A 24,700-nucleotide genomic window follows, 5' to 3' on the forward strand; every position below is an offset into this window, starting at 1 on the left:
TGTGCGTGCTACGTCACCCCTCCCACGCGTACGGGGCGTGCTGGCGTCGTCGTCGTCGTCCTCCTCCTCCTCCTCCGTGCGCTCCGCGTCACCGCTCCTGGCCTGGCGCGCGGCGGCGGCAGCAGCAGCCGGACGGTTCCGCTCGTAGCGCCTCGGGGCTCGCTTCTTCGGCGGCGCCCGCCGGCCGCCTCCGACCGCTTTTCTCCGCCGTTGGCTCCGGCCGCGTGGGATTCCCGATTCCCTCCCGCCTCCCCGCCACCCCCCCCCCCCCCCCCATCCGGAGCGGGGCGGGCGGCGGGTTCGTTAGTGGCCGGCTCGCTCGCGCGCGCGGCCTGGTGCGCGCGGCGGATCCCGCCGCTCGCGTAGCGCGGGCGCCCGGGCTCCCTGAGGTGAGGCCCGGCCCGGGTCGGGTGAGGAGAAGAGAGAAGAAGGGGGAGCGGAGCGGGGTGGGGTGGGGTGGGGGGGGAGCTGGGGAAGAACCGCTTCTCCTCGCCGACCGCCGCCATGAGCGTGGAGGCGTACGGCCCCAGTTCGCAGACCCTCACCTTCCTGGATACGGAGGAGGCCGAGCTGCTCGGCGCCGACACGCAAGGATCCGAATTCGAGTTTACCGACTTCACTCTTCCCAGCCAAACCCAAACCCCGCCCGGGCCCGGGCAGGCGGGACCGGGACAGGGCCAAGGTCCCCCCGGAGCGGGTCAGGGACCGCCGGGACCGATCGAAGCACAGGTGAGTCCCCGGTCGGAGGCGGCGGGGGGGGGGGGGGGGTCAGGGCGTCTCCGCCACCGGGGTGGGGGGGTCCGGAAGGGGCGGGCGGGCCCGGCCGTGGGGCCGGCGAGGGGAAGCCCTGGGCGGGCTGTGGGGTTGGGCCCTTTCCCCCCCCGCTCCGCTCCTCCGCCTCCCTCCCCGGCAGCGCCGGACGGGGAAGTGGAAGCCGCGTGTGGCTGCTCGCCTGCCCCGTAGAGAGAGGAGGTTGCCGGCTCCGGAGCGGGCCCGGTAGCCGAGCGTTTTGCTTCTGCCCTGGAAATAGAGGGGGAGAGCGTTGAGGATAACGCTTGAAGGCAGTTGTCCGCTGGTAAAGCCGGCGAGGTCCGCGGCTGTTATCGTGACAGTTGTGTCGCTTTTCGGTGCGGTGTTGAAGGAAGAAGTCGGAAATGCTTCTGGATGTCGTTTCAGGTTCTTTTTCTCTTCAAAAGAAAGACGGCTATAGGTGGCATTTGGTTATCAAAAGTTGGGCGCTGAGGAAGTTCAGCGTTACTTCCTTTAATTTCTCTCTGACTAAAAGCAAAATATGCTTTCAATTTTTTTATTTTTTTTTTAATTCTTACTTCTTTGCCACCTTTTCTGCGGCACGGTTGCTAGGCTGGTTTGTTTTGGGTTTGTATGGGAGTGACAGTCGATCTGGCCTGAGATTTAAGTTGAGAGGCCTAGTTCCCCATAACTTAAAAACTGGTGATTTTATTTTTTTTTAATATGGTCTGTTGATGGTTGGTATGCACGTGACAATTGTATTTATTTCACAATTTACAAAGAGAAAGTAAAGAAGTAACTAGGGTTATATGCTCACAAGTGAAGAAGTCTTGCAGATGAAGATACTATCTGTCACTGTGCTACATCTTGACTGTCTCTGTAGTAAAAACAAAACCCCTAAACTCTTCCACGTGTTTTAAAAAGTCAAACTTTTTCTCCATTTAAAATCATGGATTATTCTGCTAAATTTCATTGCATCTATATAAATACTCATGTAGTCCCTTTCTTAACAGTTAAAGGTTTGTATGTTGTCTACGTTTTAAAGGATGATTTTTAAAGAGGAGTTGAAATGCTTTAGGTAACTTTTTAATCCTGAAACAAACATAGTTTGAGTGGGCTTGATTTTTCCTTTTACTTGCAAAACCTGACATATCAGGATCTGTAAATGGTAGAGCTGTGGAAACAGAAGTGAGCAGACTGAAAACAGGCCAGCATGTCCAGGCGCTGAGAACCTACAGGTGTGCAGCACAGGACTGAAGGTGGTATTATCCTGTCCGAGCCGTATCAGGTTTATCCCAGGACAAATTTGAATGATTTTCTTGTGCTTGAAAGTGCTCAGTGTACAGCCTGGGCGAAGCTGCTGTGCGGTGACTTGCTCCAGGTTAGTGTGTTTATGAGACAGAATTAGCAACGTGACCCCATGGGCTACATGTTTATTTTCTGTTTGATTTTACAGCTTTTGAATTTGGGTTTGGTAGACTTTATCCAGTTTGAGCACTGAGATATCAGAATTATTAAGCAGTGGTAGTAAAATCTTGTCTGTGTACAGCCAGACTATACATTGCTTGATTAAAAAGACAGTTTTATTAAAGTCTTAGTTTTTAAAGCTTTAATGGGTTGTGATCATTCCAGAACTCCTAGTAGAGAAAATGTGGCCAGAAGAAGAAGAAAAAAACACCCCAAAATAAGCCTCGTAAGCTAAAAGACCAGATGAGAGGATTAATTTGTCTCTTTTTTTTGTCTAAACATGTTTGAAAAGCCTTTGAAGTGAAAAGAAAAAAAAATATCTGGAGAGCACATTCAGGTACTAGTATGTGTATAACCATCTGTCCTGGCAAGAAGGAAGAGATTTTTTTTATTATTATTTTAATTTTTTTTTAAACCGAGTGCATTTATGATGTTTCCGCAAACTCTTGTGGTCATCCTGATCCTCGTTTATACTCTAGAAATTTAGGGTTTTTTGGGGGGGAGGGTGGGGAAAGGGAATGGACCTATTGCAACAAGAACTCTCAGAAGATTAGTAAGTATAGTGTCCTCCTGAGCTGAAGTACAGCAAAACCCAGATCCCTGGATCTGTTTAGACTTGCATGTTTCAATGGTCTCATGAGCGATAAGATCAGAAATTGTGTATTTTTAAAGATTCTGGGGAAAATTTTGCTGCCTTCAACAAAAAACTTGTTTTGCCTTTTGGCAGGGGATGTACCAAATAATAACTTCTAAGGCCCTAAAATGGATCACATACATTTTGCTTAATTAAAAGTTGTCACTGTGATTATAATTAAAGCTACTTGAATAAATAATCTTTATTTGAAGCTGATAAACATTGGAGGTGTATACTTTTACTCTGCTGTTCCATATTCTGGTATCTTTTTAGTGTCCTAGTGTTTAAAAATATTAGTTGAGCAATACAGAGCGCCTAATTTCTTAAGAAAATGTGATTGATTTAGGCAGTCTATAAGAGCTTCCTTTCTCAACGTATATTTAACTAATAGTTTAAGAGGATGTTGTTACAATTGATTAGTGTCCAATTGACAAAAGATAGTGAGAGGTTAGTAGCGCAGAAGCAATGTCTACTGTTTTCTCTTCAGAAAACTATATTTCCATTGTTTACATGTGATTAAAATCAAACATAGGAATAGATATTTCTAAATATTTTAAGATAAATTCTGATTTCTGCCTTATTTTTTCATTCTTCCAGGCAAGGACTTAGTTTATGATGCTAGGAGGCAGTCACATGCTCAAGAAGTCTGATGGACAAGGCACATGGTGTTAATGTGTTAGCTAAGCTGTTTGAGTGGTTGAAAGAGGCTGGGTCAGCTATTAGATTTTTGGTCTAGACTATGGAGGCTGGATTTAATTTCCAGTTCTAACAAAGACTTTTTGTCTTAGCAAAATGACTTGCTCCTTGTTGCGCAGGTCCCCATGTGGAAATACAGCTTACTCCACAGTGCTTTGGAGGTGGTGTGCAGGTGAATGTTCTCAGTAATATCCCCTTCCTTATTTTGAAAGAGAAAGCAAATCAGTATAAGAGATTATAATAAGGTACTGTAAATAGCCTATAGCTTTAATGTTAACAATGTACAAACAACAAATAGTTGAATTACCCATGCAAGTTTGAAAGTGTATATTTTTTTCTAAAGCATGAGGGAAAATTACCCAAATCAGGACAGCGTGACTGGGTGTCCTGCGGCTACTGTGCAGTGTTGAAGTGCATTGCCATGACTGATTGGACTGCAGTCTTGTAATGAGTACTCCTAGCAAAATACCTACTTAACTGCAATTAGTTTTCTTGTTACAGCTTGAAATGTACCACTTTAAAGTAGAACTACATGAAGTGGATATAGCTGCATTCACCTGTGGATCAGCTACAGAGGTGGGTGGGGGGTATGTTAGCCAGAAGGACGAGGAGAGATTGAGATGACAATATTCTGTTACCTCTGATTTGGGGACTCGCATATGGTCAGGAGAAGCGACTACATCGTCTGATTTACCATTCTGTAACTCTTTTCCCTGGACCTTTACTGTTGTCTCTTGAACAGTATTTTAGAGGCCAAAAAAGGAGCGAGGGAGGGATGGACCAGTACCTTAGTGGTAGTTTCAGAGTGCCTCAATGTTCAGATTGCTGTAGCTGTTAAACTTGCTGTGCCAGAAGTTTCAGTCAACACTTTTAAAATAGAGAAGCCCCCCCCCCCCCGGCTTATACAACAGTTGATGGTGCCAGATTTTTAATAATATGCACATAGGCTAACATCACAGTAGGTTTGAGAACAATAGTTGAGTCACTTCCTCATTGTGTGCCTGCCAAGGCCTAGTACTAGCTGCTGGATTTTCATAGTAACAGGTGACATCATTCCTGCCTAACTCTCTGAAAGGGTAGGAGCTCCCTGGGGTGTAACTAGCAGTCACCTGGTGCAGAAGTACAAATAGCTTGCAGTTGTTGTAGTTTCTGGGTTTTCTGGCTTGTAAAGTCTGTGTTTTCTTTTAACTTCATTACTGTTCAGCAATCCAATTTTTTATGAGCACCCAAAAACTAATTTGATGAAACTTGTCAACTGATGTGTATAATAATGTGTTGTGGCTCTTTTGAATAGACTGATAGAAATGGACCTGTGAATGCCTGGTATTCCTGCTTCTAAGAAATTCAGATTAACTTAAGGCTTTGGCATTCCACCTGTCCCATGATCAGTTACAAGTTATCTTCATATTTTGTAAAAATGGCACTATCTATTTAAAATGGATACTTATCTTCAAACATCTGTGGAGATGCTATTACACAGTGAGCTGATTGGATTTGGGTTCATCATACTAATGGGTTGTTGTATGCCACTGCAATTTCTTTGGGTTTTTTTTCCTTTTTCCCCTTTACTTCTTTTCACATTCTACACTGATGGTTTCTCTTGGCTGATCTTTCTATTAAAAGCCAGTACTTGGAGGTAACATCATGTTGTGGTTTAACCCCAGCCAGCAACTAAGCACCATGCAGCTGCTCACTCACTTCCCCCCCACCCAGTGGGATGGGGGAGAGAATTGGGGTGGGGAGTAAAACTTGTGGGTTGGGATAAGAACAGTTTAATAGAATGGAAAGGAAGAAAATAATAATGACAATAATAAAAGAATTGGAATATACAGAACAAGTGATGCACAATGCAGTTGCTTACCCCTCGCTGACGGATGTCCAGTTAGCTCCTGAGCAGTGATTCCCCCTCCTGGCCAGCTCCCCCCAGTTTATATACTGGGCATGATGTCACATGGTATGGAATATGCCTTTGGCCAGTTCAGGTCAGCTGCCCTGGCTGTGTCCTATGCCAACTTCTTGTGCCCCTTCAGCCTTCTTGCTGGCTGGGCATGAGAAGCTGACAAATCCTTGACTTAGTCTAAACACTGCTTAACACAGCTATGTTTTCAGTTGTTGCTATCAACATTCTTCTTATACTAAATCCAAAACATAACACTATAGTGGCTACTAGAAAGAAAATTAACTCTATCCCAGCTGGGATAGAGTGAAACCAGGGCACATGAATAGAAAGTCATACCATTTAGACTGGGTTTTGCAAATGCACCGCATTTCATTTGAAGATAATGAAACAAAGTGCTATTGAGTCCAGTTCCTTACTGCTGAGGGCAAGTGTGAAGTGGCTTACACTTACTTTTAAATTTAACTCTTGCAATTGGCTGTTAAATTTCTATGTGCAATGCTGAAACTAGTTGGCATCGAATCTAAATGAGACTTTCAGAGAAGTAAGCTCGTTTTGATTTTCTTATGAGTTGCAGCTTTAAAACGCTACAGCAACTATTTTTATCAAATTTCTTTTAATAAAGATTTAGCATTCTTCTCACTGTGGACAGCTTTCTCATGTCTTGTCAGAGAATTAAGTTACAGATACCAGCTAAACTGCATTAAAAGTCTAAGTGCAAAAGAGTTATTAAAATACTGTCTTGATAGACAAAGGCCTTGAGTGATTCTTGTGCTCCCATTGATTAGCTAGTTAAAACTTTCAGAAATAAGTATTTATCTAACCTTGTCTAACCCAATACCTTTAGAAACAATTGGGAGTTTTAATACATCTGATGGTTTTGCTTTGATAGGGAAGCTACCTCACAGCACTTGTCCCAGATGTTTTCTTAATATTGTGCTAATCATTGCAGTCACTGTGGTGGTCCCTCTCCCACCTTTTTCCAGTCAAAGTTAATGTGGATTATGGACTGTATGCTTATTCTCTTGGATTTTAGCGAGATCTTGCTAGACAGGTCAAAGAATCAAGTGATTGAGTGAACAGGGTTTTGGAGTAGGTGGGGATCTAGCCATCTTGGGGGTTCTTGACAGCTTCATGTTAAGATGCTGAAGCTTCCTTGTGGCTGTTAGTCTGTAGAGATGCAGCTGTGGAATTAAACCCAAACACCTGTGAGGCCCAAGGGGCAACAGCTGCTCTAGCCATGCCAAAATCTGATTTGTGATATTCACACTTCGTGATGCTCCTGCCTGGTGGTAAACACACCGTACTCAGTATTGCCAAAAAGGAGTTATTTTTAACTTGAGAAGGACTTGATGTGTAAAAAATGCTGACACAGCACCAAATGTTGCAGAACTTCATGGTTCTGGCAGTTAAGTGTATTGTCAGTGGAAAGAGCACACCTGTTCTGTGTGTGCTGTGTTGGCACACTTGATCTCTGAAGTGTGTTGCTCTGAAAACTTGAGCTGTGTTACTAGTTTTGATGGACTTTTACAGTTTTCTGGGGTAACTTTAGCATCATTTTTTAAAGGAAATCATATCGTAGCTAAACCAAATTTAAAGTAATGCAATAGTGACTGTCATACCTGATGTATTTAAGTGTGTTTCTTTGATTGTAATATGGTTGGTACATCTTGAACAAACAATACTGCCTGGAGAGTTAGACACTCTGCTGAAAACCAGTTTCTGTTATTTCTTGCACTATTTCAATTTTTTTTTTCTAAATTAGGCTTATATGACAGCAGGTTTCTCAGTTACCTGCTCTCTATTGTCCAAGTGTCATGAAGTCGTGCTTCTGATACCTTGGCAGAAGGAGAAACATTGAATTGGTGGATAGACAACAGCAGAAATGGGTGGGGAAAGTCCTATACAATAAAGAACCTGGTTTTGGCAGTAAAATGAAGGATGAAAAAACAATGTTTGATACTGCTGGAATTGCCTAAATGGAATTTCATGTGTTGTGTAAAACTGTATGGAAAAATGTGTTCTGCAGAAAAGCAATCTCCTTTTGTTAACTTTCTTCTACTTATCAGTTGTAGTGTAAATAATCCTGTAAAATAGGAGCTAATGAAGCAAATATTGATTATATAACTGGTATCTGAAACTGGTGTTTCAGTTCTTACCAGCATTTTTCTTTCCTTTTGAGATTTTCCAAATTAAACACAAGTTTTTGCTTTGAGGAGTAGGGGTTACTGTCTTTGGCTTTATGTTTTGGAGTCTGTGTTGATTGTATAACTTAAGCACTGACCTCGTATTTCAGGTTAATGGACCTGATGGCATTCTACAGAATGGAGCTGTGGATGATAATGTGGCTAAAACCAGCCAGCTTCTGGCAGAATTGAATTTTGAAGAAGATGAAGAAGATACGTATTACACAAAGGATCTTCCTGTGCATGCTTGCAGGTAAGACCTAATCTTTGCCGCGGGCTTATTATTTCCAGAGGGCAGGAGCGCTTCGTGTGAGTGAAGGGTGTATGCTTAGAGGATTTTTTGGATTGTGAGAGCAAATTCCTTGGAGACATCTATGTACTGGTAGGAAGATAGTGCCCTCTGGTGAGTTCTTGTGTACGCTTACAGCTGCCAGGTCCAGCAGGTCTTTGACCTCCCTTGAGGAACAGGAGGCTAAGCCAACATAGAGATGGTAATGGTGAGAAGTGTTAAAATACTTGTGACTCAGAAGTTTACCTCGTATCTGATGCTTTTACCAACACTTGTGTTCCCTAATTTTCACTTTCCCTTATTTTTGTACACTACTACGTAGTTTAAATCTTGTATTTGAATTTTCCTATAAGCAAGTACCTAATCACTTCCTGTTTTTTCATTTTTAATTCCAGTTACTGTGGTATCCATGACCCTGCTTGTGTGGTTTACTGTAACACCAGCAAAAAGTGGTTCTGTAATGGGCGTGGAAATACATCTGGCAGGTAAATGGTCAAATGATGGAAATAACAATGACAGTCTTGTTTTAGAATGTGTTTGTTTTGAAGTGGTGCGATGGCTGTGACTTACATTTTGGTGATAATTGAAGTCTAGCGACTTAAATGTGAGCCTCCAACCTCCTCTTTAGCTTTTATGCTGTTGTCAACTTAGACCTCGATCTCAGCAAAGCTTGAATCACTTCTGTGAAATGATCTTGCTGCGTCTTCCCTCATCCTGTCTTCCTCCAAAGCACAGTAGAACTGATGCTCTTGACCAATGGAGTTTTTGGAGGCTTCTTTCAATTACCAGTAACATAAAAAGAATTTTTTAGGCATTCCTTATTCTTTCACACTCATCTACCCTAAAAACACTCATGTGCTGAGAAATCATTGAAACTGTGTTAGCAGTCTTTGCTTGGATGAAAAGAGCAAGATCTTACCAATGTCTGCCACAGTGTAAATAGATTTTGTTTGTGTCTTTTAGTAACTGAGCTGATATATTAAGTTAGGACTAAATGTGATTTTCCTATTAACTTCATATAAATGTATGTCCTCTCTGGTTTCAGCCACATTGTTAATCATCTTGTGAGAGCAAAGTGCAAAGAGGTGACTCTTCATAAAGATGGACCTCTAGGAGAGACTGTCTTGGAATGTTATAACTGTGGATGTCGTAATGTGTTTCTCCTTGGCTTTATTCCAGCTAAGGCAGACTCTGTGGTTGTTTTGCTGTGCAGGTGAGAGAATGCCTTTGTTGGCATGTTTGTGTCAAGTCTGTTGCATAACCTTATTTCTAAAGGGCAAGGCTTGCTTTCATTTTGTACCAAAATATATTTTATACTCTAATTTGCCACCATTTTTCCTTTAGGGGATTGTACAGACTTCATGAATTGTATACAAGTAGATAATGCAATAAAGGGAAATCCTCTTATGCTAGGCAAATGTCTTAGTTCTATAGAAAAGTATTTCTCCCAAATGAAACAGTCCTTAATGGAAGAAAGGTGTGTTTCTCCCTTTTTAAAGTGGGATTTTCAGTTTTGGAAGAGTAACAGATCAGTTCAGGAAATTACTCTGGAGCCCTACTGGAGTAGTGACTGTATTACACAGTATGTTTTTCTGTCATCTCGTAGAATCATTTGAAGATGACAGTAGATTGGAAATTGTTCTCTGACAGGTTCTGTCAGAAATCATGATTTTATAATTGCATGTATTTTAATTAAATGCTGTCACTTACCGTGTATTTGACAGTAGGTGTGTTTCTATGGAATGAGTTCTTCTATTTGTTTAAACAACGGATGGGAAGTAATCCCAAGTGTTTTCTGATATATTGTATGTGTGCATAGTCTCAGTGGACTGTAACCACTTTCAAAGGTGAGTGTCATATTTAATATTTTGGATGCTGAAATTTTCAGTTCTAGAAACACCCAATAAATACAACTTACGATGCCAAGCCTTACCAGTTTTGAAATGGCAAATATAGGAATTAAAAAAGAATTGGCCCAGCAGGTTAGGGTTGTTTTGTTTTTTTCCTTTTAAATGAGATACTTGAGTTGTTCTAAGAGCATGATAAACCTATTTTTACACTTCACATGGTAGACTTTTTCTTACACTTGTCTAATTTAAAATTTTTTTCAATATTTTGGTTGTGCAGGCAGCCATGTGCCAGTCAGAGCAGTTTAAAGGATATTAATTGGGACAGTTCACAGTGGCAGCCTCTTATCCAAGATCGCTGTTTCCTTTCGTGGCTGGTAAAGATTCCATCTGAACAGGAACAGTTGAGGGCACGTCAGATTACGGCTCAACAGATTAACAAACTGGAAGAACTTTGGAAGGTATGTGCTGCTTCTCAAATTCCAGTTATGTTTTACCAAGTGCCAATTTTGTGGGTTTTATGAAGGAAGGGCAAGACTGTTTTAGCAACTGTATAAGGCAGGGAATTTACTCAAATCAGATGAGGTTTAAATCCTGCAGATTTGACAAGCAATGCAACTGGGAATTGATCAAAGGATTCAGGAAATCATTTATCAAAGTAGGAAAGTTTCACCCTTAGGTTCTTCAGCTCTGTTCAAGTTGCACTGTCAGGCAATCTGAAAAAACATCTTTCCTTCCCTATATGAAGTCCTTCACTTGTTTCTGCTTTATGTGATGACTAGCTGAGTGGGGAACTGTTAGTCCATGCTTGGTATTCCATTACTGCTTTTTGGGAGGTTTTTCTGTACATCCTTTAAAGCATAACAAACCTGACTGAATGTGAGTGAGAATGACATATAATGTCTTGGTGTAGTTCTAACAAGTGGTTATACCTTGATATAACTTCTGTAGTAGTAAAATACGGTATTGGTAGTCCTGTTACACAGTGAGAGATTGTCACTTGTCTGTACTTAAAGCTTTGAAACAAAACATTTATGGTTTAAATTCTAGGAAAATCCATCTGCAACCCTTGAGGACTTAGAAAAGCCTGGTGTTGATGAAGAGCCACAGCATGTCCTGCTTAGATATGAAGATGCTTATCAATACCAAAATATATTTGGTCCTCTAGTCAAGCTTGAGGCAGACTATGACAAGAAACTCAAGGAGTCTCAGGTAATATGCTTGCAATATGCCTGTTTGAGGAGGCTTCTGACTAGTTCTCTGGTATCAAACACATGGTCACTGTCAGCAGCATAGAAGGATGGCTCAAGTGAAATAAATGTCTTAATTACAGTACTACTACATCGCAGTAGTTACAGTAGTAATGATGATGTTTGACAGCAGGAAGAGGAAAGAAAAATCCTCAAACTGAGGTTTTAAAAAAGAGCTTGAAACACTTGCGAACTTCCATCTTTTCTGTGTTCAAAGTTTATCTTTCCAAGAACCATGTTCTATTGTAGAACTGTGCAACTTGGCCACCTTCTTTTATGTTATCCTCATAACCTGCAGTTACCTTTGTCAGTCAGAGTTTCCAATCAAACTTGAATTATATGAGGTCATGCAAGCACTTAGTGAATGTTTTAAAGGTGGGGGGGGGAGAAAATAAAGCAGGTGGTGATTAGGATTTTGTTTCTCATTAACTCTTGTAGAACAGAATTATCTTCTGCAGATGATGTGAAGTCAGTCCATAAGAATAAATACAGATATTTGTCTATACAGTGATATTGAACAGCAAGTTTTGTGTTTCCCCGCTATTTTGAAGTATAGGACAGTGAGGACCCTGGTAGTTGGCAAACTGCTCTTTAAGAACATAATAGATGCCTTTTCTTTGCCATTAGACCCAAGATAACATCACAGTCAGATGGGACCTGGGCTTGAACAAGAAAAGAATTGCTTATTTCACTTTGCCAAAGACTGATTCAGGTAATGACAGCTTGATTGTATGTTTTGTCTGGGTTTTTTTTATGCCTGGTGAATAGCATCAGTGTTTAAAGAACTGTGATGATCTGGCCTGGGATGTAAAATAGTACTGTAAGTGTTCTGTGTTGGGGGATGATTGTTCATTGGTGAACATTTTTAAGAGCATTTTTTCCTTCCTTTGTAGATATGCGTCTTATGCAAGGAGATGAGATCTGCTTGAGGTATAAAGGAGACCTGGCCCCTTTATGGAAAGGAATTGGTCATGTTATCAAAGTTCCTGATAGTATCCTTTACTTAGTGAGCCTTCAGGAAGGCTTAATCCAAGGTTGAAGTCTCTCCAAGAAATCAGTAAACGTGTACAAAAGTAATTTTGAGATAATTTTAATTTGTCGTGGGGATTTGCTAGGAAAAAAAACCACGCAAAACCAAAAATCAAAATTGGGAAAAATAAAATTCAAATTTTTGCTATAGATTACTACTTAACGAGGTTCTACAGATTATGGTGATGAGATAGCCATTGAACTGAGGAGCAGCGTTGGAGCGCCTGTGGAAGTTACTCATAACTTCCAAGTAGATTTTGTATGGAAGTCTACTTCATTTGACAGGTATTGAGAAGGCACTTCAAAACTTGGCAGATAGTGGGTGCAGTTGGTGTATATATCTTCCTTTACCTTCAGTGAGAATTTTTGAACAAGAAAAGCTGTATTGTTTCATGACACCAGCAATCAGAAATCCGAGTGTGCCCAATGTATCAAGTCTATGAACATGTGATATCTAGTTCATAAAGCAACAGGCCTAACTTTTACTAGAAATAGAATTAACCTGAATGCTATCAAATTGTCGATTTTTCTCATTTTGAAGGCACATCTGAGGTTTCTTGCAAATACATCAGGGAGGGAAATTTACCTTATGTTTAGTAATACTTGGAATATAGGAAGAAAAACTGTTTTGTAGTTCGGCTTCCTGAACACTGGTCCATCACGAAGTGTTCTCTGATTTTAGTTGGTATTCCTAAACTTTGAATTGCTTTAACTAGCTGAAATTCCAAGACATTTGAATCAGCTGTGAGGTCAATAGACTTCAGATATGCCTGTACTGCATTTTGTAAGATAGGAGTTTGTTTATTATCCTGAAAGAGATACACTGAGTACAAATTTTCTTCCAATCTTGCACCTAGAATTACTATTGCAGATTCTGTCAGAGGCTGGTGTTTCTCTACAGGTTTTTTCTGGTTATAATACTTCGTAGTATTCACATGGGGAAAAACAAGATCTGTGTTCTCGGAGTCTAATTTTTGTCTCTTAATTCTGTTAGTATTCTACATTGTTCTCTTGTCCCAAGGTATATTTTAATTTGTGCCTGATGTGTAATTAACCTTTGTGTAGGACACTTGTGGATAGTTGTATTTGAGGTCATACTGATTTTTTTTTTTTTTCCCCTGTCCTTCCCTCATTTCAGAATGCAGAGTGCTTTAAAAACATTTGCTGTGGATGAGACTTCAGTGTCTGGGTACATCTATCACAAACTGTTAGGTCATGAGGTAGAAGATGTAATTATTAAATGCCAGTTGCCAAAGCGCTTTACAGCACAAGGACTTCCTGATCTCAACCATTCTCAGGTAACCTCATCTCCTTTTTACTACACACAAAGAATATGATAAAGGATGTATGAATAGAGGTTGTAACTTCTTATGCATTGAATGCTAAATAGCAATAAAAATTTTTTTAATAGGTTTATGCTGTGAAGACTGTCCTGCAGCGTCCTCTGAGCCTTATTCAGGGTCCCCCTGGTACCGGAAAAACAGTGACATCAGCCACAATTGTCTATCATCTGGCTAGACAGGGCAATGGGTAAGAACTATTCTCTCTAAGTCCTTATGTGTGAGGCTACTTTATTAATGATTGAAGAATCAACTTGATTTAAAAAAATCAAAATAACTTGTATCATTGAACTAAAGGTTTTCTAGAAGTATATTTTTCTGGGGAGACTTGTGCTTATTTCGGAAAATATTCTTCCCCAGCATATTTTTTAAGGGATGTGTTGTAACACATGATTTTATTACAAGTCTAATGGAAAAAAGTATACAGCTCATTGAGACTTACTTTTTGCTTAATCTTTTTCAAGGCCTGTGTTAGTCTGTGCTCCGAGTAATATAGCTGTAGATCAGTTGACTGAGAAGATCCATCAAACTGGACTGAAAGTGGTTCGTCTGTGTGCTAAAAGTCGTGAGGCAATTGACTCTCCTGTATCCTTCTTGGCATTGCATAACCAGATCAGAAACATGGATAGGTAAGAAATGGTTGAGGGGGGCAGGGGAATGAAAAAACCAACTTAAGTGTTGTGATGGACACAGCTGACTAACTGTGTAATGATGACAGCATGTATTTGCTTGATGTGATAACTTTTTTGGTTCTATACATGTGTCGTATTTAGTTTTACAAGTGAATTTCAATCTAATCCTACCAAGTTGTTAATTAAGCCATAAAGCAAAATTAAAGCAAAATTCCTTTTATTTTTTTTGTTTTTCCCAGCATGCCAGAGCTTCAGAAACTGCAGCAGCTTAAAGATGAAACTGGAGAACTGTCATCTGCTGATGAGAAACGTTACCGTGCACTGAAACGAACAGCAGAGCGTGAATTACTTATGGTAAGGTTCCATTGGGTCTAGCAGCTTAAATAATTGCCTTCTCCCACTTGAGGCTTAGTTGCAATTTGCTGGTGGAGATCAGAGTACAATTTAACTTTTGGGGGGATTCCTGGAATGGTATTGAATACTCTTCCATGTAGAAATATTGTGTGTTGGTATCCTACTTGATTAATTTCAGTTTCATTTCTGTCTCAGAATGCAGATGTGATCTGTTGCACATGTGTGGGAGCTGGTGATCCAAGACTTGCAAAAATGCAGTTCCGCTCCATTCTGATTGATGAAAGCACACAGGCTACTGAGCCAGAGTGCATGGTGCCAGTTGTCCTGGGAGCAAAACAGGTAGGAGCCATTGGATTTCTTCAAAGAAAATTTCATTAAAGAAAGAGTTTATAAATAGAGGAAGTAGCATTGAGCAATAACATTCACGGTGTAGGCATGCAGGAGTACAAAATTCTTTCCTTTCGTGGAAAACGCTTCCATAATATAGATCTAAATGACTTTATTTTGTGTTAGTCCTGTTAGTTTTCTGTTTCCATGGCATAATCTTTGCCTAGAACATGTTGGTCCTGCTGGAACAATCTGGAGACTGAGTAAGATTTTATTCAGAAATGATGAGCTGAAAAGCTAGTTGACACTAAAAGTTTATAAGCCTTAGATTAGATCTGAAGCTTCTTAAAAGTCAGACTGATTAGTTCCTAATATATTTTATAGTAGGATATTGCTATTGTTTCTAGCTATTGGACAAGTTTCAGAAAACAAACTTAGATATCTACAAACTTTCTTTTCCACAGCTTATTCTTGTGGGTGACCACTGCCAGCTTGGTCCTGTTGTGATGTGTAAAAAAGCTGCAAAGGCTGGCCTATCTCAGTCTCTCTTCGAGAGGCTTGTGGTGCTGGGGATTCGTCCAATTCGCCTGCAAGTGCAGTATCGCATGCATCCTGCACTTAGTGCTTTTCCATCCAATATCTTCTATGAGGGTTCACTCCAGAATGGTGTTACTGCAGGTAAGCAAGAATGGTACTCCTGCAAATTACTTTCTTTGCCATTCATTAAGGATCAAAGGAAGGATTCTTTAATCTAGATGAGTTTGTTAATACATTAGCTAAAAAAGAGAATTGCCACTGCACTTACTTCTGAGTCTTTAAGGTGCTTTGATATGAAAGTGAGTGTTCTTGCTAGTTAAGCAGTGCTAACTTTTTTTACTGTTTTTGTGCTCTTCAGCGGACCGTGTGAAAAAAGGGTTTGATTTCCAGTGGCCACAGCCAGATAAGCCAATGTTTTTCTATGTTACACAAGGACAGGAGGAAATTGCCAGCTCAGGCACCTCTTACTTAAACAGGTAAACAAAATTCAACACTGAGATATAAACTTACACTGGGACGAAGTATTTTTAAATATCTCAAATGTAAGGGAGATTGTTAAATGAAACTATTAATAATCCTGTGACACCCCTTGGAGACAGTCACAATTAAATGAAGTCAAGGGAAAGTGCAATATACAATTCCTGCTGCAGACCAAATATCTTGGCATTTCTCTATCCTTCAGAATCTCTGCAACAAAATTCATAGTATTCTGTAGTCACTGTGACTTGTGGTGCCTTGCAATGTGAATAAAGGCATAAGAGCTAAATAAAGGGCTTGTGTTTTTGAAGAAGAGCTACTTTCTGTTTCTATGCAGGGTGGTATCTGTACTTCAAATGAGCCAACCCACAGACCTCAGATGTGTTGTGTGCTGGGATACAGTACTTCGGTGCTATTGATTCTTATGTTCTGCAGTAGTTCTTCTAAATTAATAAAATGCTGTTTCCTATTAACAGCTATGATTGAAATTGCTTGTATGCTTTTTTTTTAATAAAAGCTGCCATCAAGGATAGTGCAGGCTGAGCTGCATTTCAGACTTGATTTGCCCTAGGCTCCCTTTACAGTAAACAAAGAGAAAAAGGCATCTCCAGAGGGAGCAGTTCAGAACTTAAGTGTGTTTGAATTGTTCTGTGGAGGCGCATGTTTTCCTTCACTGGTAGTATAAGGAGCACGGGACAATTAAGTGCCTAATACGTTGGATGAATTTGGGCCAGCAAGTAAACTGACTGCAGCTGCAGCAGGAAATACTGATTAGGTTGCATTTTTGAAGCCAGAATTCCAATTCCAGAAGCAGAGTCCTAAGTCTTAGATTTTGGTGGGGGTGTGAAAGGGAGGGGAATTCAAATTTCTTTTTTGTATCCCTTTTTTCTGCATATTCCAACTTCTTTTTCAAAGAATGAGCCTAAAACGCTTTGCTCCTCTTGGTTGTATGCATTCGTTCATGGGCCTGGAAGGGAAACCAGACCAACTTATGAAAAATATCTGCTGTGATATTTTTAATCTCAGTCTGTTTCATGAACAGCATGTGCAAGACTGCTGAATGCAGCAAGCCAGATTTGTGCACAAACAAATGGCATGATAGTTGGCTGACAGGGAGATTGGCATTAAAAACATTCTATATTTAAAACTTTAAGATAAAGCAACCGAAGGATCTGTTTGCACAGCAGGCTGGAACACTTTTAATGATCTCGCTCATAAAAGTACACGTGTACATTTAACTCTACTAAGAAGTTCCATTCGGAATGATGGCCACCATGAATTTTGCTATTCCAGGAAGTCTAGTTGTGTAGTTCTGAGAAGGTGGAGATATATGTAAGGAGAAATTTCTGTGTCATTCTGAGACCTTCTTTTGAGAAGTTGGCTTTTGCCCATATTCCTCTGGCTGTGAATATCTGTGTATGGCCTAAGTTAAGAGGTGGTAATGGTGAATGTTCCTGCAAAGCTTAAGCCGTATTAATCTGAGTGCTTGAAGAGTCTAAAACTGGTCTTTTTCTTGAAGTAGCCTTTCTGACAAAACACTAGCAAGGCATATATGTTCAAGTTTTTTAGACCCATTAACTTGCAAAAAGTTAGCCCTAATGCCTTGGTTCTCCTTAGATAAACAAATCTGTCTTTCTAGGACGGAAGCTGCCAATGTGGAGAAGATAACTACAAAGCTATTGAAAGCTGGTGCCAAACCAGATCAGATTGGCATTATTACTCCTTATGAAGGTCAACGATCCTATCTGGTGCAGTACATGCAATTCAGTGGTTCCTTGCATACAAAGCTTTACCAGGTACGGAGTCATTGCACAAATGAGAACACTTGGATGCAGAGAAGCTAGAAAAGTCAGATATTGTGAAACTTCACAATGTTTTCACTTTTAGTCTGGCTTCTTAGGCATCAGTCTGTGTTTATTCTTCAGTAATTTTTGAGTTTAGCTGATTGTGGTTAAAATAGACCAGGGAGAAGAGTTTAGGCGGTATCAAATGCCAGTAAGTGTCAAGGGAGCAGTTGGCCAGATAAAAGAGAAAGCCCTGTTGAGGTCTCTGTTGAAAGGAAGGTTTCAGTGAGTCTGTCATCTGAGGACTCATTGAGGCGCAGAAGGGAGAGGTCATGAGTGCTTCAGCTGTGGAAAAGCTTTAGCTTGTATCTTAGATAAAAACATCGTGCCAAGAGATGCAGGAAACCAAGCTCCATAAATTCTGATGGTCATACTATTTATTTACTGGAATTCTTCTACCAAACATTAAAATCTGTTGCTACAAACAAGATGGTTGTATGTTTAATATAGTCTGTTTTGCAATATTGAGAACTTGGTCAATGTTTTCACTGAAGGAAAACTTGGTGGAAATACTCTTACTTCTGCCAGGAATGATCTGTCCCTCTGATTCAGGTTTCTTGGTAGCTGGGAGCAGCAATGCTAATTTGGACCTGTCTTACTACGAGGTTTTGGAATAGTCAGAGGTCTTTTTGGCAACATACCTAGAAAAGGGATGCTTTCCATAGTGCAAATGCCAGTTTTAGGGAAATATGAGAATCATAAAGCAGTGAACATAAAAGTAATTTGTCCTAAACTGAGACTGTCTGTTCTCCTTTAGGGAAACTATTTAGTCACTAGTGGAATTACCAAATCATTCGTCATAAGAAAAATAACATTTTTGTCAAATGATTGGCACTGCTAGTGCATGGCCAATGCATTTTGTAATGCCTGTTGGTAGCATAGCTGTTTTGCACTGTGCTTCCGTGATTTACATGTTTTCCTCTGTTTCAGGAAGTGGAAATTGCAAGTGTGGATGCCTTCCAGGGCCGAGAGAAGGACTTTATTATCCTTTCTTGTGTGAGGGCCAATGAACACCAAGGAATAGGGTTTCTGAATGACCCCAGGCGTCTTAACGTAGCTCTTACAAGAGCAAGGTAAAATAAAATTGGGCAAATTTTTCTATTCTAGAGACCTAATTCAGTCTGCTAAAGCATCGATACAGTCTGACTAACAAAAAGTCTGTGTTTTATGGGTAGCGGGCCCATTCCCTGCTGCACCTCGTTTAAGGAAGCCTTGAATGATTTCCCCATTCCCTACAATTTAAAAGAGCAATTTCAACCTAATCAGTGTTACCATTTGGCATCAGTAGTTTGTAGAAGCTGCTGTGTCATTCCCCTTTGTTTGCAGGACAGAAGTCTTCCCTTCATCTGCTGCTTCATCCTTTCCAGCAACCTTTTTTTACCATTTTGCTTCTCTTAATGGATTTGATTACTGAGAAGGGTAATGTGGAATCAACACTATATTGGTTGGTTTCCTTGGTTTCTGCAAGCTTTCAGACCAATACAGGGTGGTGGTTGGTTGAGTACACTGATGTGTTTGGCAAGCCTGCAAAAGGAAGCTTGTGATGATTGAGAAACTGGCTGCAGCAATCTCTTTTCAAGTGTTTTGTCACACTACAGAAATCATCTGCTGTAAACAAAACAATTGTCAGGGTCTCCTAAACCTACCATCGTGGACTTCTGTTAGGTGCCTTGATTTACTGTAAAAAAAGAGATAGACTTTGAGGCTGTTCTGACATTAAAAATAAAGCTATGTTACATATTACTCAAAGTTAATTTTAGTTTTTCTCTTTGTCTGTTGTTGTACAGGTATGGAGTAATTATTGTTGGGAACCCAAAAGCACTGTCTAAACAACCACTTTGGAATCACCTGCTGAATTACTACAAGGAGCAGAAGGTTCTGGTGGAGGGACCACTGAATAATCTCCGGGAAAGCCTTATGCAGTTTAGCAAGCCCCGGAAACTTGTCAATACCATCAACCCAGTAAGTTGACCTCTCCTGTCTCTCAGGTGTTTGTGGTGTGAAGCAATTGGGGGTTGATTGACCAACTATAAATGGATGGAATAAACAGTCACCCACATAGCCTCACACACCCACAACTTTCCATTTTTGTTGCCTAGTTAATGCAGTGTGACCCAATTAAGTTGCTGCTTCAGCTGTTTCTAAGTTGAGTGCTTGTAGAAAAGCCTTTTTGGTGCTTTTTTTTATTGCTCTTTATTTACTGCAAAATTTTATGAGGGTGTAACTTCTGAGGTGAATGAAACGTAAAGTAACTGTTTTGTGTAGAAATGGCAAGCTCGTTAGGCATGTGTACTTAATAGCATTGTACTCTAATCCTCAACCTGCAAGTTTTATACTTAGTCCTTTAAGTAGTTATTGGGGAGAGAAGCTTGTCAGCTATCACAGAAGGACAGTGGTAGGAATAGAGTAAGGGGAGAACTATCATAAGAACCTCAAAATAGACTGAAAATTCACCAAATGTTTCACAATTTGAGATAGGCTGCCTGTAGGATCTTTATTACTTTATCTTGTTGTCATGATGTAGTTGAAATACTAGTGGTGTGTTTTCCAGCACTTGTAAAGTATGCATGATCTGTGGAGTTTTACTGGATTTTTACCTGAAATAGCTTACACTGAAGCTGCAGTGCAAAGTTTTCTGTGCAAAGTTTTCTATGCAAAGGCTTTGTCTAACTCCTATAATGCTTCCAGGGTGCCCGTTTCATGACTACTGCCATGTATGATGCACGTGAGGCTATTATTCCAGGATCTGTCTATGACCGGAGCAGTCAAGGTAAAGGAAGCTGTCAAAATTAACACCTTTATAGATTTACTTTTTTTCCCCAACTAGTTCTTGGGGTGTGGTATCTTACAGATATCAAACTTCTAAATGTTTGAAGAGCCACTACAGAAAAATATGGGATTTAAGAACTGAAGAGGTTTGTGATCTGCCTGGATTTTGCTCTCTGTATGTAGAAGCCCCTACAGTCTAATGTGATGTCTGCAGAGCAAATGAAAAATGAGAGGGAAAGGGAGTGTGTGTAAGCATTTCAGGAATCTTAGATGGTGCTGTAAAAGAGTAACTTTGTAGGGACGAGCATGTGTTAGATGAGTCTCTGACATTTTCAAGTGTGGAATAAATGATGAACTAGAAATATTGGTGGTTCTTGGCAGCGGTAGGCTTGTCCTTTCAATTTTTGATCCTGATTTATCCTGCTCACAAGTCCTCCCAGTACTGTTAAAAGCAGGAATGTTAATTGATTTTTAAATATTCGGTATGCCTGAAATCACTGTGGCTTTTCCTCCCCTCCCCAGGGCGCCCATCCAACATGTACTTCCAAACCCATGACCAGATCGGGATGATTAGTGCTGGCCCCAGCCATGTCGCTGCTATGAACATTCCTATCCCTTTCAACCTTGTGATGCCACCGATGCCACCACCGGGATACTTTGGCCAGGCTAACGGACCAGCCGCAGGTACAGGGGCAAGGGTAAAGCAGTACAAAAGCCATGTTTTAGGTCTGAAGTCGAAGAATGGCTTTTGTTACTCTCGCAGCAGTGCTGATGAGAGTAGATGTGCTTCAGTAATAAGTCTTAGTTGTATGGAGTACAAACCCGACAGCACTGCAGCCTCCAGTGAGTGTCCCTTTGCCAATGCCTACGCTGGTGGTTCCGCCTTTTGATTTCTCTGCACCTGCTATCTTGAGTACATATAAAATGTTGCCTCTTGCGAGTGATCAAGTCTTTATAGAAACAGTTAATTCTCATGTGTTTCCATGTGTCAGACTTCTCACTGTTGGTTGGGATGAATGCTTTTGCAGGACGTGGGGCGCCAAAAGGGAAGACTGGTCGTGGTGGGCGCCAGAAAAATCGTTTTGGGATTCCTGGAACTAGTCAGTCAAACCTTCCAAATAGTCAAGCGAGCCAAGATGTGGTGTCCCAGCCTTTCTCCCAGGGTCCACTGACTCAGGGGTATATCTCCATGAGTCAGCCATCACAGATGAGTCAGCCTGGGCTCTCCCAACCAGAATTATCACAGGTAAGCAGAATTTTGATGTGTAGTCTGCTCTTTTTCCTGGGTATTGTGTCGGTGATCTGTGTGTATGCACATCCTTGTTTCCTAGTACTGAGGAAAATGGAAACTAAAGCCATTTTCAATGGCAGCCACAGCATTTCATACTCCTCCACTTGGTGGACTCTCTAAGTACACTCAGGCATAGAAGTGAAATGCTACATGTATCAACTTCAACTTGAGCCCTAACTTTGAACTGCTTGCCTATTCAACAGCCAGCTATTGCAAAAGCCTTTGTATTTGTGGAAATTCTGCAGCAAAAAGAGTAGATTTTTAAAAAACTAAAACACAACCAAACAAAAAAAATCCCCCAACAAAACAAAACCTCTCAGACTTTATCATTAATCATGGCTGCCAGGTATTCTGCTTTGTAAGGGAGCACTTGAACTTGATAATGAGTTAGACGCTTAACACACACTTTCATTTTCAGGACAGTTACCTTGGTGATGAGTTTAAATCTCAGATTGACGTGGCGCTGTCACAGGACTCTACTTACCAGGGTGAACGTGCATATCAACATGGTGGAGTGACGGGACTGTCACAGTATTAGAGTGTAAGGCACTTGAGGTTCACTCCTCTGCTTCTTACTCCCTGATTTAAGTTCATGAACACAGTGTTTGCCTTAAGAGTGATATCCCTAATGCAACTGTTGTTTTGCTTTCTTGCTTTCAGGTTGAGGAAGAAGAGCTAAGCTTGTGTGGAGCTTAGTTCATCAGCATTTTATTCTGGGTAATAAAAAAAATAAAATAAAATGGATACCTGTTTTCCACTGCTAAAACTGAAGCACCACTGTGTGAGAGCAACAGGAGAAAGAAACCAACCAACGGAGAGGAGAGAGAGAGAAAGGAGCGCGCGCGAGAGAGCCCACTGCTAGCTCACTGAGACAAGGAGACTGACCGGAGAGGAGAGAGAGCACTGAAGGACTGGCTGGCGCCTCACTGGGAAGGCAACTCACCCTGAAATGAGTGGTCAGCTGAGTCCCTGCTCCCCCAGTCAAACAAGCTCGAGAGAAGGGCCTTAAGCAGGTTTCACTTCATTCCATACTTCTCTTTGCGAGCAGGGCATTACTTTTCAGAGCAGATGGGGAGAGGAAAACCCTCATCTCAGAGTTGTTCTCGTTTTAAAGGGGTACTATATTTTAGCAGTAACTGTTTACATTTTAGAAGCAGAGTATCTGAGAGAGAGAGAGAGTTCCTGACTTAAGTGACAGCAAGCCAAGCAGAAATCCAGCGGAACATAGCTGATGCTCAACTCTGAGATGCAGGTTTTGTTGTCCAACGCTGGCTCTGAAATCCTAGTGTCATCGTGTCGCCCACATTCTGAACGGGTCTTTCGTGACAAGGTGGTTTTAAAGAGATTCTTTCAAAGGAGCACTGAATTTTTAGAAGTTTGTCTCTGAATTCTTAGTGGTGGACCTGGGAGATCCTTGTTCTGAGAAGCTTACAAAAAGTTTAAAACAAAACTAAATTAGAGCACCAACCTTGAGAACTTTCAGTGTGATTTAAAGTTGCAGCAATCAGCCTCTTCTTCCTACATTGGATAGCAGTTAGAGTGAAAGGAGCCTGCGCGCTCGAGCAGGAGGAGGGTTTCAAAGTGTTTTCTGTATGCTTTAATTGGCTACTGTCTGGACTCTACTCTGTGAAAAACAAGCCTTTCTGTAAGATGAACTTTGCGCTTGAAAGGGGATGGGTTCCTGTGCCCTTCGGCCCTGGAGGAAAAGATGCTAACAGGCCTGCTTTACTCACTCCCTCAGATCTGGGGAAGAAGTAGTGGAAACTGGGGATTATATTGGTTTTGAAGTAAAGACTCTACAATGTTACTGAAGCAGGCTGGAAAAATGGACAAAGCAGGCAGTTGTTGGAAGGTGGCCTCTGATAGCTGGGTATAATTAGAGATAATGGGTTAGGCTTTTGTGTGGCTTCTTCGGTGATTAATGCAGATAGCTGAAAGATTCAGGTGTTGAAAACCAAACCCGGAGCCTATTTTTCAGGTAGTGACACGGCTGTGCCATCAATGCTGGCTTGAGAAATAGCTGGAAGTCAAAACTGAAAACAGCACATAAGAGAAGCCATCCAATTTCTAAGTTGTACCCATGTCTTAAATAAGTCATATGGGAACACTGGGAGCATTTTATTTCTGTCTAAACCTTTTTAGAAACAGCGCAGAGAATTTAAAATTCCTACAGACCCATTTTTATCAGATCCCTAAATTAGACTAACCTCTACCTCCTAATTGGCAAAGAACAGTAGAGTGTGATTCACTAACCTAGGTGTTTTTAAAGTTTGAATTAAGTTAGCTTTATACTCAAAGGGCTCCAAGTGTTTCTAGTCTTTTTTTTGGGGGAACTCAAAATACCTCTCATATGAATGTACTTAAATGATGTAAAACCCACTTTTTGTAACTGGGGGGGAAAGCCCTTTCATTACTGTCCTTTCTGTAGATTGTTGACCCGCTTTCATAACCTGTATTTGCTGTAGTTTTTCAAGAGTGTCTCTCCCCCAGTGCAGACCTGGTGTAGCATACCCACAAACCGTGAGTAGTGTGCACATAAACATGGAACAGGTGTTCAAAATTTTTGTTCAGTCCTGCAGTGAACATAGTTCAAGAACTGCAAAAGAAACTTTCCAGAAATGAAAACCATTCTTTTCTCATAAAAAGCCTCCAGAGTTTAGACTTCTAAAATGTGAAAGAATGGAGACACAGGCCACCTTCCTTCCTTGTAAGATGGACTGTTTTATTTATTAACATTGCCGAAGGGCTTTTTAATTTTTTTCCTTCTGTAGGCTGCGTAGTTGCATAGACTTTTCTGATAGGTTTAAGCTGTAACCCTCTGTGCAATGCAATCCATTGAGTAATGTAACCCCCCTCCTCTCCCCTCACCCCTTTATTTCACTGATGGGAATGCTTGCCTCTGCTTTGTGCTGGTTTTTTCCTTTGTAGCAGTTACTCTGAGTTTTATAAATCCAGACATCAGTGCTAGCACGGTGTTACTCTTTTTTGATTTTGTCTCAGTTTGTTTTAAACCTGTTTGTCATCAATAAAAATATTAATAAACAGCTCTTGCATTCAAGGTGGCCCCTAACTTTCAATGATGAA

The 24,700-nt window shown here is 40.9% G+C and overlaps 1 protein-coding gene across 2 annotated transcripts; it reads left to right on the plus strand.

The window, feature by feature from the left end:
- Nucleotides 1–64: 64 nt before the first annotated feature.
- Nucleotides 65–24,674, plus strand: UPF1 (UPF1 RNA helicase and ATPase). 2 transcript variants are annotated; one of them, XM_069790420.1, is made up of 24 exons: nucleotides 65–729; nucleotides 7,741–7,883; nucleotides 8,315–8,404; nucleotides 8,965–9,132; nucleotides 10,047–10,227; nucleotides 10,817–10,978; nucleotides 11,644–11,728; nucleotides 11,910–12,008; nucleotides 12,213–12,330; nucleotides 13,184–13,343; nucleotides 13,457–13,575; nucleotides 13,850–14,014; nucleotides 14,257–14,371; nucleotides 14,567–14,710; nucleotides 15,163–15,376; nucleotides 15,594–15,711; nucleotides 17,352–17,508; nucleotides 18,487–18,629; nucleotides 19,344–19,518; nucleotides 20,245–20,326; nucleotides 20,848–21,009; nucleotides 21,354–21,571; nucleotides 22,035–22,157; nucleotides 22,277–24,674. In XM_069790420.1, the coding sequence occupies exons 1-23, from the start codon at nucleotides 505–507 to the stop codon at nucleotides 22,152–22,154; spliced, it is 3,363 nt and encodes a 1,120-aa protein (XP_069646521.1). In that variant the 5' UTR covers nucleotides 65–504; the 3' UTR covers nucleotides 22,155–22,157; nucleotides 22,277–24,674. The 2 variants fall into 2 exon arrangements, with proteins under 2 accessions (XP_069646521.1, XP_069646522.1); XM_069790421.1 differs by having other exon boundaries at nucleotides 66–729; nucleotides 12,222–12,330.
- The last annotated feature ends 26 nt before the right edge of the window (nucleotides 24,675–24,700 follow it).

The sequence above is a fragment of the Haliaeetus albicilla genome, chromosome 8, assembly GCF_947461875.1.
Source record: "Haliaeetus albicilla chromosome 8, bHalAlb1.1, whole genome shotgun sequence".
NCBI classification, from domain to species: domain Eukaryota; kingdom Metazoa; phylum Chordata; class Aves; order Accipitriformes; family Accipitridae; genus Haliaeetus; species Haliaeetus albicilla.